General features: G+C 35.6%; 1 protein-coding gene across 1 annotated transcript in view; it reads right to left on the reverse strand.

The window, feature by feature from the left end:
* The window catches only part of wdr32 (WD repeat domain 32), a 132,365-nt gene extending 118,889 nt beyond the window's left edge, over window positions 1-13,476 (reverse strand). The window contains exon 1 of the mRNA XM_061986820.2: window positions 12,941-13,476. Within this exon, the coding sequence (XP_061842804.1) occupies window positions 12,941-13,335 (395 nt within the window). The 5' untranslated portion in view covers window positions 13,336-13,476. The remainder of the gene's footprint in view (window positions 1-12,940) is intronic.
* Between the last annotated feature and the right edge of the window lie 1,214 nt (window positions 13,477-14,690).

A 14,690-nucleotide genomic window follows, 5' to 3' on the forward strand; every position in this document is an offset into this window, starting at 1 on the left:
ATTCCTGTATTTATTGTGTGAACGCTCCAAAACATTCATACATGGTTTTCTACACCAAAATTCCTGTATTTATTGTGTGAACGCTCCAAAACATTCATACATGGTTTTCTACACCAAAATTCCTGTATTTATTGTGTGAACGCTCCAAAACATTCACACATGGTTTTCTACACCAAAATTCCTGTATTTATTGTGTGAACGCTCCAAAACATTCACACATTGTTTTCTACACCAAAATTCCTGTATTTATTGTGTGAACGCTCCAAAACATTCACACATGGTTTTCTACACCAAAATTCCTGTATTTATTGTGTGAACGCTCCAAAACATTCACACATTGTTTTCTACACCAAAATTCCTGTATTTATTGTGTGAACGCTCCAAAACATTCACACATTGTTTTCTACACCAAAATTCATGTATTTATTGTGTGAACGCTCCAAAACATTCACACATTGTTTTCTACACCAAAATTCATCTATTTATTGTGTGAACGCTCCAAACATTCACACATTGTTTTCCACACCAACATTCATGTATTTATTGTGTGAACGCTCCAAAACATTCACACATTGTTTTCTACACCAAAATTCATCTATTTATTGTGTGAACGCTCCAAACATTCACACATTGTTTTCCACACCAACATTCATGTATTTATTGTGTGAACGCTCCAAAACATTCACACATGGTTTTCTACACCAAAATTCATGTATTTATTGTGTGAACACTCCAAAACATTCACACACATGGTTTTCTAAACCAAAATTCCTGTATTTATTGTGTGAACGCTCCAAAACATTCACACATGGTTTTCTACACTAAAATTCATATTTATTGTGTGAACACTCCAAAACATTCACACATGGTTTTCTACACCAAAATTCCTGTATTTATTGTGTGAACGCTGCAAAACATTCACACATGGTTTTCTACACCAAAATTCCTGTATTTATTGTGTGAACGCTCCAAAACATTCATACATGGTTTTCTACACCAAAATTCCTGTATTTATTGTGTGAACGCTCCAAAACATTCACACATGGTTTTCTACACCAAAATTCCTGTATTTATTGTGTGAACGCTCCAAAACATTCACACATTGTTTTCTACACCAAAATTCCTGTATTTATTGTGTGAACGCTCCAAAACATTCACACATGGTTTTCTACACCAAAATTCCTGTATTTATTGTGTGAACGCTCCAAAACATTCACACATTGTTTTCTACACCAAAATTCCTGTATTTATTGTGTGAACGCTCCAAAACATTCACACATTGTTTTCTACACCAAAATTCATGTATTTATTGTGTGAACGCTCCAAAACATTCACACATTGTTTTCTACACCAAAATTCATCTATTTATTGTGTGAACGCTCCAAACATTCACACATTGTTTTCCACACCAACATTCATGTATTTATTGTGTGAACGCTCCAAAACATTCACACATTGTTTTCTACACCAAAATTCATCTATTTATTGTGTGAACGCTCCAAACATTCACACATTGTTTTCCACACCAACATTCATGTATTTATTGTGTGAACGCTCCAAAACATTCACACATGGTTTTCTACACCAAAATTCATGTATTTATTGTGTGAACACTCCAAAACATTCACACACATGGTTTTCTAAACCAAAATTCCTGTATTTATTGTGTGAACGCTCCAAAACATTCACACATGGTTTTCTACACTAAAATTCATATTTATTGTGTGAACACTCCAAAACATTCACACATGGTTTTCTACACCAAAATTCCTGTATTTATTGTGTGAACACTGCAAAACATTCACACATGGTTTTCTACACCAAAATTCCTGTATTTATTGTGTGAACGCTCCAAAACATTCATACATGGTTTTCTACACCAAAATTCCTGTATTTATTGTGTGAACGCTCCAAAACATTCACACATGGTTTTCTACACCAAAATTCATGTATTTATTGTGTGAACGCTACAAAACATTCACACATGGTTTTCTACAGCAACATTCATCTATTTATTGTGTGAACACTCCAAAACATTCACATGGTTTTCTGCACCAAAATTAATGTATTTATTGTGTGAACGCTCCAAATAATTCACACATGGTTTTCTACACCAAAATTCCTGTATTTATTGTGTGAACGCTCCAAAACATTCACACATGGTTTTCTACACCAAAATTCATGTATTTATTGTGTGAATGCCCTAAAACATTCACACATGGTTTTCTACTCCAAAATTCATCTATTTATTGTGTGAACGCTCCAAAACATTCACACATGGTTTTCTACACCAAAATTAATGTATTTATTGTGTGAACGCTCCAAAACATTCACACACATGGTTTTCTACACCAAAATTCCTGTATTTATTGTGTGAATGTTGAATATTGTGTGAATACATGAATTTTGGTGTAGAAAACCATGTGTGAACGCTCCATTACATTCACACATGGTTTTCTACACCAAAATTCCTGTATTTATTGTGTGAACGCTCCAAACATTCACACATTGTTTTCCACACCAACATTCATGTATTTATTGTGTGAACACTCCAAAACATTCACACATTGTTTCATCTATTTATTGTGTGAACGCTCCAAAACATTCACACACATGGTTTTCTACACCAAAATTCATGTATTTATTGTGTGAACGCTCCAAAACATTCACACATGGTTTTCTGCACCAAAATTAATGTATTTATTGTGTGAACGCTCCAAAACATTCACACACATGGTTTTCTACACCAAAATTCCTGTATTTATTGTGTGAACGCTCCAAAACATTCACACATGGTTTTCTACACCAAAATTCATGTATTTATTGTGTGAATGCCCTAAAACATTCACACATGGTTTTCTACACCAAAATTCATGTATTTATTGTGTGAACGCTACAAAACATTCACACATGGTTTTCTACAGCAACATTCATGTATTTATTGTGTGAACACTCCAAAACATTCACATGGTTTTCTGCACCAAAATTAATGTATTTATTGTGTGAACGCTCCAAAACATTCACACACATGGTTTTCTACACCAAAATTCCTGTATTTATTGTGTGAATGTTGAAAATTGTGTGAATACATGAATTTTGGTGTAGAAAACCATGTGTGAACGCTCCATTACATTCACACATGGTTTTCTACACCAAAATTCCTGTATTTATTGTGTGAACGCTCCAAACATTCACACATTGTTTTCCACACCAACATTCATGTATTTATTGTGTGAACACTCCAAAACATTCACACATTGTTTCATCTATTTATTGTGTGAACGCTCCAAAACATTCACACACATGGTTTTCTACACCAAAATTCATGTATTTATTGTGTGAACGCTCCAAAACATTCACACATGGTTTTCTGCACCAAAATTAATGTATTTATTGTGTGAACGCTCCAAAACATTCACACATGGTTTTCTACACCAAAATTCCTGTATTTATTGTGTGAACGCTCCAAAACATTCACACATGGTTTTCTACACCAAAATTCATGTATTTATTGTGTGAATGCCCTAAAACATTCACACATGGTTTTCTACTCCAAAATTCATCTATTTATTGTGTGAACGCTCCAAAACATTCACACATGGTTTTCTACACCAAAATTCATGTATTTATTGTGTGAACGCTACAAAACATTCACACATGGTTTTCTACAGCAACATTCATCTATTTATTGTGTGAACACTCCAAAACATTCACATGGTTTTCTGCACCAAAATTAATGTATTTATTGTGTGAACGCTCCAAAACATTCACACACATGGTTTTCTACACCAAAATTCCTGTATTTATTGTGTGAATGTTGAATATTGTGTGAATACATGAATTTTGGTGTAGAAAACCATGTGTGAACGCTCCATTACATTCACACATGGTTTTCTACACCAAAATTCCTGTATTTATTGTGTGAACGCTCCAAACATTCACACATTGTTTTCCACACCAACATTCATGTATTTATTGTGTGAACACTCCAAAACATTCACACATTGTTTCATCTATTTATTGTGTGAACGCTCCAAAACATTCACACACATGGTTTTCTACACCAAAATTCATGTATTTATTGTGTGAACGCTCCAAAACATTCACACATGGTTTTCTACACCAAAATTCATGTATTTATTGTGTGAACGCTCCAAAACATTCACACATGGTTTTCTACACCAAAATTCATGTATTTATTGTGTGAATGCCCTAAAACATTCACACATGGTTTTCTACTCCAAAATTCATCTATTTATTGTGTGAACGCTCCAAAACATTCACACATGGTTTTCTACACCAAAATTCATGTATTTATTGTGTGAACGCTACAAAACATTCACACATGGTTTTCTACAGCAACATTCATCTATTTATTGTGTGAACACTCCAAAACATTCACATGGTTTTCTGCACCAAAATTAATGTATTTATTGTGTGAACGCTCCAAAACATTCACACACATGGTTTTCTACACCAAAATTCCTGTATTTATTGTGTGAATGTTGAATATTGTGTGAATACATGAATTTTGGTGTAGAAAACCATGTGTGAACGCTCCATTACATTCACACATGGTTTTCTACACCAAAATTCCTGTATTTATTGTGTGAACGCTCCAAACATTCACACATTGTTTTCCACACCAACATTCATGTATTTATTGTGTGAACACTCCAAAACATTCACACATTGTTTCATCTATTTATTGTGTGAACGCTCCAAAACATTCACACACATGGTTTTCTACACCAAAATTCATGTATTTATTGTGTGAACGCTCCAAAACATTCACACATGGTTTTCTACACCAAAATTCATGTATTTATTGTGTGAACACTCCAAAACATTCACACACATGGTTTTCTAAACCAAAATTCCTGTATTTATTGTGTGAACGCTCCAAAACATTCACACATGGTTTTCTACACTAAAATTCATATTTATTGTGTGAACACTCCAAAACATTCACACATGGTTTTCTACACCAAAATTCCTGTATTTATTGTGTGAACGCTGCAAAACATTCACACATGGTTTTCTACACCAAAATTCCTGTATTTATTGTGTGAACGCTCCAAAACATTCATACATGGTTTTCTACACCAAAATTCCTGTATTTATTGTGTGAACGCTCCAAAACATTCACACATGGTTTTCTACACCAAAATTCCTGTATTTATTGTGTGAACGCTCCAAAACATTCACACATTCTTTTCTACACCAAAATTCCTGTATTTATTGTGTGAACGCTCCAAAACATTCACACATGGTTTTCTACACCAAAATTCATGTATTTATTGTGTGAATGCCCTAAAACATTCACACATGGTTTTCTACTCCAAAATTCATCTATTTATTGTGTGAACGCTCCAAAACATTCACACATGGTTTTCTACACCAAAATTCATGTATTTATTGTGTGAACGCTACAAAACATTCACACATGGTTTTCTACAGCAACATTCATCTATTTATTGTGTGAACACTCCAAAACATTCACATGGTTTTCTGCACCAAAATTAATGTATTTATTGTGTGAACGCTCCAAATAATTCACACATGGTTTTCTACACCAAAATTCCTGTATTTATTGTGTGAACGCTCCAAAACATTCACACATGGTTTTCTACACCAAAATTCATGTATTTATTGTGTGAATGCCCTAAAACATTCACACATTGTTTTCTACACCAAAATTCATCTATTTATTGTGTGAACGCTCCAAACATTCACACATTGTTTTCCACACCAACATTCATGTATTTATTGTGTGAACGCTCCAAAACATTCACACATGGTTTTCTACACCAAAATTCATGTATTTATTGTGTGAACACTCCAAAACATTCACACACATGGTTTTCTAAACCAAAATTCCTGTATTTATTGTGTGAACGCTCCAAAACATTCACACATGGTTTTCTACACTAAAATTCATATTTATTGTGTGAACACTCCAAAACATTCACACATGGTTTTCTACACCAAAATTCCTGTATTTATTGTGTGAACGCTGCAAAACATTCACACATGGTTTTCTACACCAAAATTCCTGTATTTATTGTGTGAACGCTCCAAAACATTCATACATGGTTTTCTACACCAAAATTCCTGTATTTATTGTGTGAACGCTCCAAAACATTCACACATGGTTTTCTACACCAAAATTCCTGTATTTATTGTGTGAACGCTCCAAAACATTCACACATTGTTTTCTACACCAAAATTCCTGTATTTATTGTGTGAACGCTCCAAAACATTCACACATGGTTTTCTACACCAAAATTCCTGTATTTATTGTGTGAACGCTCCAAAACATTCACACATTGTTTTCTACACCAAAATTCCTGTATTTATTGTGTGAACGCTCCAAAACATTCACACATTGTTTTCTACACCAAAATTCATGTATTTATTGTGTGAACGCTCCAAAACATTCACACATTGTTTTCTACACCAAAATTCATCTATTTATTGTGTGAACGCTCCAAACATTCACACATTGTTTTCCACACCAACATTCATGTATTTATTGTGTGAACGCTCCAAAACATTCACACATTGTTTTCTACACCAAAATTCATCTATTTATTGTGTGAACGCTCCAAACATTCACACATTGTTTTCCACACCAACATTCATGTATTTATTGTGTGAACGCTCCAAAACATTCACACATGGTTTTCTACACCAAAATTCATGTATTTATTGTGTGAACACTCCAAAACATTCACACACATGGTTTTCTAAACCAAAATTCCTGTATTTATTGTGTGAACGCTCCAAAACATTCACACATGGTTTTCTACACTAAAATTCATATTTATTGTGTGAACACTCCAAAACATTCACACATGGTTTTCTACACCAAAATTCCTGTATTTATTGTGTGAACGCTGCAAAACATTCACACATGGTTTTCTACACCAAAATTCCTGTATTTATTGTGTGAACGCTCCAAAACATTCATACATGGTTTTCTACACCAAAATTCCTGTATTTATTGTGTGAACGCTCCAAAACATTCACACATGGTTTTCTACACCAAAATTCATGTATTTATTGTGTGAACGCTACAAAACATTCACACATGGTTTTCTACAGCAACATTCATCTATTTATTGTGTGAACACTCCAAAACATTCACATGGTTTTCTGCACCAAAATTAATGTATTTATTGTGTGAACGCTCCAAATAATTCACACATGGTTTTCTACACCAAAATTCCTGTATTTATTGTGTGAACGCTCCAAAACATTCACACATTGTTTTCTACACCAAAATTCATGTATTTATTGTGTGAATGCCCTAAAACATTCACACATGGTTTTCTACTCCAAAATTCATCTATTTATTGTGTGAACGCTCCAAAACATTCACACATGGTTTTCTACACCAAAATTAATGTATTTATTGTGTGAACGCTCCAAAACATTCACACACATGGTTTTCTACACCAAAATTCCTGTATTTATTGTGTGAATGTTGAATATTGTGTGAATACATGAATTTTGGTGTAGAAAACCATGTGTGAACGCTCCATTACATTCACACATGGTTTTCTACACCAAAATTCCTGTATTTATTGTGTGAACGCTCCAAACATTCACACATTGTTTTCCACACCAACATTCATGTATTTATTGTGTGAACACTCCAAAACATTCACACATTGTTTCATCTATTTATTGTGTGAACGCTCCAAAACATTCACACACATGGTTTTCTACACCAAAATTCATGTATTTATTGTGTGAACGCTCCAAAACATTCACACATGGTTTTCTGCACCAAAATTAATGTATTTATTGTGTGAACGCTCCAAAACATTCACACACATGGTTTTCTACACCAAAATTCCTGTATTTATTGTGTGAACGCTCCAAAACATTCACACATGGTTTTCTACACCAAAATTCATGTATTTATTGTGTGAATGCCCTAAAACATTCACACATGGTTTTCTACACCAAAATTCATGTATTTATTGTGTGAACGCTACAAAACATTCACACATGGTTTTCTACAGCAACATTCATGTATTTATTGTGTGAACACTCCAAAACATTCACATGGTTTTCTGCACCAAAATTAATGTATTTATTGTGTGAACGCTCCAAAACATTCACACACATGGTTTTCTACACCAAAATTCCTGTATTTATTGTGTGAATGTTGAAAATTGTGTGAATACATGAATTTTGGTGTAGAAAACCATGTGTGAACGCTCCATTACATTCACACATGGTTTTCTACACCAAAATTCCTGTATTTATTGTGTGAACGCTCCAAACATTCACACATTGTTTTCCACACCAACATTCATGTATTTATTGTGTGAACACTCCAAAACATTCACACATTGTTTCATCTATTTATTGTGTGAACGCTCCAAAACATTCACACACATGGTTTTCTACACCAAAATTCATGTATTTATTGTGTGAACGCTCCAAAACATTCACACATGGTTTTCTGCACCAAAATTAATGTATTTATTGTGTGAACGCTCCAAAACATTCACACATGGTTTTCTACACCAAAATTCCTGTATTTATTGTGTGAACGCTCCAAAACATTCACACATGGTTTTCTACACCAAAATTCATGTATTTATTGTGTGAATGCCCTAAAACATTCACACATGGTTTTCTACTCCAAAATTCATCTATTTATTGTGTGAACGCTCCAAAACATTCACACATGGTTTTCTACACCAAAATTCATGTATTTATTGTGTGAACGCTACAAAACATTCACACATGGTTTTCTACAGCAACATTCATCTATTTATTGTGTGAACACTCCAAAACATTCACATGGTTTTCTGCACCAAAATTAATGTATTTATTGTGTGAACGCTCCAAAACATTCACACACATGGTTTTCTACACCAAAATTCCTGTATTTATTGTGTGAATGTTGAATATTGTGTGAATACATGAATTTTGGTGTAGAAAACCATGTGTGAACGCTCCATTACATTCACACATGGTTTTCTACACCAAAATTCCTGTATTTATTGTGTGAACGCTCCAAACATTCACACATTGTTTTCCACACCAACATTCATGTATTTATTGTGTGAACACTCCAAAACATTCACACATTGTTTCATCTATTTATTGTGTGAACGCTCCAAAACATTCACACACATGGTTTTCTACACCAAAATTCATGTATTTATTGTGTGAACGCTCCAAAACATTCACACATGGTTTTCTACACCAAAATTCATGTATTTATTGTGTGAACACTCCAAAACATTCACACACATGGTTTTCTAAACCAAAATTCCTGTATTTATTGTGTGAACGCTCCAAAACATTCACACATGGTTTTCTACACTAAAATTCATATTTATTGTGTGAACACTCCAAAACATTCACACATGGTTTTCTACACCAAAATTCCTGTATTTATTGTGTGAACACTGCAAAACATTCACACATGGTTTTCTACACCAAAATTCCTGTATTTATTGTGTGAACGCTCCAAAACATTCATACATGGTTTTCTACACCAAAATTCCTGTATTTATTGTGTGAACGCTCCAAAACATTCACACATGGTTTTCTACACCAAAATTCCTGTATTTATTGTGTGAACGCTCCAAAACATTCACACATTCTTTTCTACACCAAAATTCCTGTATTTATTGTGTGAACGCTCCAAAACATTCACACATGGTTTTCTACACCAAAATTCATGTATTTATTGTGTGAATGCCCTAAAACATTCACACATGGTTTTCTACTCCAAAATTCATCTATTTATTGTGTGAACGCTCCAAAACATTCACACATGGTTTTCTACACCAAAATTCATGTATTTATTGTGTGAACGCTACAAAACATTCACACATGGTTTTCTACAGCAACATTCATCTATTTATTGTGTGAACACTCCAAAACATTCACATGGTTTTCTGCACCAAAATTAATGTATTTATTGTGTGAACGCTCCAAATAATTCACACATGGTTTTCTACACCAAAATTCCTGTATTTATTGTGTGAACGCTCCAAAACATTCACACATGGTTTTCTACACCAAAATTCATGTATTTATTGTGTGAATGCCCTAAAACATTCACACATGGTTTTCTACTCCAAAATTCATCTATTTATTGTGTGAACGCTCCAAAACATTCACACATGGTTTTCTACACCAAAATTCATGTATTTATTGTGTGAACGCTACAAAACATTCACACATGGTTTTCTACAGCAACATTCATCTATTTATTGTGTGAACACTCCAAAACATTCACATGGTTTTCTGCACCAAAATTAATGTATTTATTGTGTGAACGCTCCAAAACATTCACACACATGGTTTTCTACACCAAAATTCCTGTATTTATTGTGTGAATGTTGAATATTGTGTGAATACATGAATTTTGGTGTAGAAAACCATGTGTGAACGCTCCATTACTTTCACACATGGTTTTCTACACCAAAATTCCTGTATTTATTGTGTGAACGCTCCAAACATTCACACATTGTTTTCCACACCAACATTCATGTATTTATTGTGTGAACACTCCAAAACATTCACACATTGTTTCATCTATTTATTGTGTGAACGCTCCAAAACATTCACACACATGGTTTTCTACACCAAAATTCATGTATTTATTGTGTGAACGCTCCAAAACATTCACACATGGTTTTCTGCACCAAAATTAATGTATTTATTGTGTGAACGCTCCAAAACATTCACACACATGGTTTTCTACACCAAAATTCCTGTATTTATTGTGTGAACGCTCCAAAACATTCACACATGGTTTTCTACACCAAAATTCATGTATTTATTGTGTGAATGCCCTAAAACATTCACACATGGTTTTCTACTCCAAAATTCATCTATTTATTGTGTGAACGCTCCAAAACATTCACACATGGTTTTCTACACCAAAATTCATGTATTTATTGTGTGAACGCTACAAAACATTCACACATGGTTTTCTACAGCAACATTCATCTATTTATTGTGTGAACACTCCAAAACATTCACATGGTTTTCTGCACCAAAATTAATGTATTTATTGTGTGAACGCTCCAAAACATTCACACACATGGTTTTCTACACCAAAATTCCTGTATTTATTGTGTGAATGTTGAATATTGTGTGAATACATGAATTTTGGTGTAGAAAACCATGTGTGAACGCTCCATTACATTCACACATGGTTTTCTACACCAAAATTCCTGTATTTATTGTGTGAACGCTCCAAACATTCACACATTGTTTTCCACACCAACATTCATGTATTTATTGTGTGAACACTCCAAAACATTCACACACTGTTTCATCTATTTATTGTGTGAACGCTCCAAAACATTCACACACATGGTTTTCTACACCAAAATTCATGTATTTATTGTGTGAACGCTCCAAAACATTCACAAAGGTTTTCTACACCAAAATTCATGTATTTATTGTGTGAACACTCCAAAACATTCACACACATGGTTTTCTAAACCAAAATTCCTCTATTTATTGTGTGAACGCTCCAAAACATTCACACATTGTTTTCTACACCAAAATTAATCTATTTATTGTGTGAACGCTCCAAAACATTCACACCTGGGTTTTCTACACCAAAATTCATCTATTTATTGTGTGAACGCTCCAAAACATTCACACACATGGTTTTCTACACCAAAATTCATGTATTTATTGTGTGAACGCTCCAAAACATTCACAAAGGTTTTCTACACCAAAATTCATGTATTTATTGTGTGAACACTCCAAAACATTCACACACATGGTTTTCTAAACCAAAATTCATCTATTTATTGTGTGAACGCTCCAAAACATTCACACATTGTTTTCTACACCAAAATTAATCTATTTATTGTGTAAACGCTCCAAAACATTTACACGTGATTTTCTACAACAAAATTCATATATTTATTGTGTGAACACTCCAAAACATTCACACATGGTTTTCTACACTAAAATTCATCTATTTATTGTGTGAACGCTCCAAAACATTCACACATGGTTTTCTACACTAAAATTCATGTATTTATTGTGTGAACGCTCCAAAACATTCACACATGGTTTTCTACACCAAAATTCATGTATTTATTGTGTGAATGCTTCAAAACATTCACACATTGTTTTCTACACCAAAATTCCTGTATTTGATGTGTGAACGCTCCAAAACATTCACACATGGTTTTCTACACCAAAATTCATGTATTTATTGTGTGAACGCTCCAAAACATTCACACATGGTTTTCTACACCAAAATTCCTGTATTTATTGTGTGAACGCTCCAAAACATTCACACATGGTTTTCTACACCAAAATTCATGTATTTATTGTGTGAACGCTCCATTACATTCGCACATGGTTTTCTACACCAAAATTCATCTATTTATTGTGTGAACGCTCCAAAACATTCACACATGATTTTCTACACCAAAATTCATGTATTTATTGTGTGAACGCTCCAAAACATTCACACATGGTTTTCTACACCAACATTCATGTATTTATTGTGTGAACGCTCCAAAACATTCACACATTGTTTTCTACACCAAAATTCATCTATTTATTGTGTGAATGTTTTGGAGCGTTCACACAATTAAGTAATAAGCTGTGATTAATCATGATTAATCCAAATCAAAATGTGGGTTCAGTGTGATTTAAAATAAAAAATAAAAAATGAAATGTATTGTTGTGGGTGCGTATGATGTGTTTTTCCACGACCCATTAACACCCATGTGAGCCGGGCTGCTGTGTCCGCTTGACCCGCAATAATCAGCCGTCTCGTCTCTTGACCCACTCCGGAGGTAACCCACAGTGGAACGCTTCCCCACGACTAAACACTATTTCGGTGTCAATGTACTGACTTCAAACGGCAGGTCTCTGAAGATGCTCCGGCCCCGCACTAAGGGGGTCACTCCGGGTGACTTACCCGTCTGGGGAGTACTCCAGGTTGAACACGGCTCCGTGGGTCTTGGTGCTCAGGTTGACCGAGTCGGCGGCCGGGTTCATGGAGCTGTACAAGCTGGTCATTGTCTGGAAGTTGTCCCGGACCGGGTCCACAAACACGCCCCGCCTAATGGACCTGTTCTGAATCCAGGAAAACAGGCTCTTCCTCCGGCCAGTGTCTGAGCCCCCGCCGGTTTCAGGCCGAGGCCCGGCGGCTGGCTCCTCCGACGACGACGACAACGGCGGCGCGGTCTCGCTCGTCCCCGGCGGCAAAGGAGAGCAGCTCCGGGGGCCGTCGTGGTCTGGGCCGTCCGTGTCGGGCTCTTTGTCGCCGCCGTTGGGCCTGTCCCGCGGCTCGTCGGCGTCCCCCGAGCTCATTGTGGCGTCTGTGCGGCGCGGTGAGAAGCAGCCGGGCGTGAAAGCGGTCGGCCGCCTCAGAACCGTCGCGGTGTCATGGCGGGAGATTTTAGCTGCTCGGCCCGCAGCAGAACAACATTAGCAGCCTTGTCAGAGCCGCCTCAAGCCGCACGTCAAAGCGGACAACGCTCGCTGGTGCACAACCGGATGTACTTTCGCACTAAACGTATGCGAGTGTTAAATCTCACCGCGAGGCACATAAAAATATTAAAATACTTCACTATATACATATAATATATTAAAATAATATATAAATTGTTAAAACGTGCCGTTTAGAGCCCAATTCAAAATATGATTTAAATCGTGTTTTTTAATCTGAAGTACAATACCGGAAGTGTTTTACTCTCAACCACACAAGCCGGACTTGACTTCGTCAGCGTAAACAAGAAATGACGACATTTCGCTTCCGCTGTTTTAGGGGGTTAACGCAGTTTGTTGCCACCGTGTGGCCAAACACTAGAACTACACTCCTGAGCTAATATACAAGTACAGTAATAATGCAGTTAGTCTCAAGAAAGGTGTCGGAATAAATACGATTAGCTTCTTCCTACTCCCTTTTTAGACACGTTATGAATAAAAATGAATGTAAAATGTGCAAAGTGTCGTATATTAGCTGCACGGCCTGTAGCAGATAGACATTAGCAGCCTTGTCAAAGCGGACAACCGGATGTACTTTCGCACTAAACGTATGCGAGTGTTAAATCTCACCGCAAGGCGCATACAAATATTAAAATACTTCACTATACACATATAATATATTAAAATAATATATAAATGGTTAAAACGTGCCGTTTAGAGCCCAATTCTAAATATGATTTACATCGTGGTTTTTAATCTGAAGTACAATGCCGGAAGTGTTCTACTCTCAACCGCACAAGCTGTTTTAGGGGTAACGCAGTCAAAGCGGACAACGCTCGCTGGTGCACAACCGGATGTACTTTCGCACTAAAAGTATGCGAGTGTTAAATCTCACCGCGAGGCGCAAAAAAATAACACAATACTTCACTATATACATATAATAAAGTAGAATAATATTTCAATTGTCAAAGCGTGCCGTTTAGATCCCAATTCTAAATATGATTTAAATAGCAGTTTTTAATCTGAAGTACAATGCCGGAAGTGTTCTACTCTCAAGCGAACAAGCTGTTTTAGGGGGTAACGCAGTTTGTTTTCGCAGGTTGCTGCCACCGTGTGGCCAAACACTGGAACTACACGTCTTAGCTCATACAAGTACAATAATCGAGGGTCGACCTGCAGTTAGTCTCAAGAAAGGTGTCGGAAAAAATACGATTTGCTTCTTCCTACTCCCTTTTTAG

The sequence above is a fragment of the Nerophis lumbriciformis genome, linkage group LG26 (assembly GCF_033978685.3).
Source record: "Nerophis lumbriciformis linkage group LG26, RoL_Nlum_v2.1, whole genome shotgun sequence".
Taxonomy (NCBI): domain Eukaryota; kingdom Metazoa; phylum Chordata; class Actinopteri; order Syngnathiformes; family Syngnathidae; genus Nerophis; species Nerophis lumbriciformis.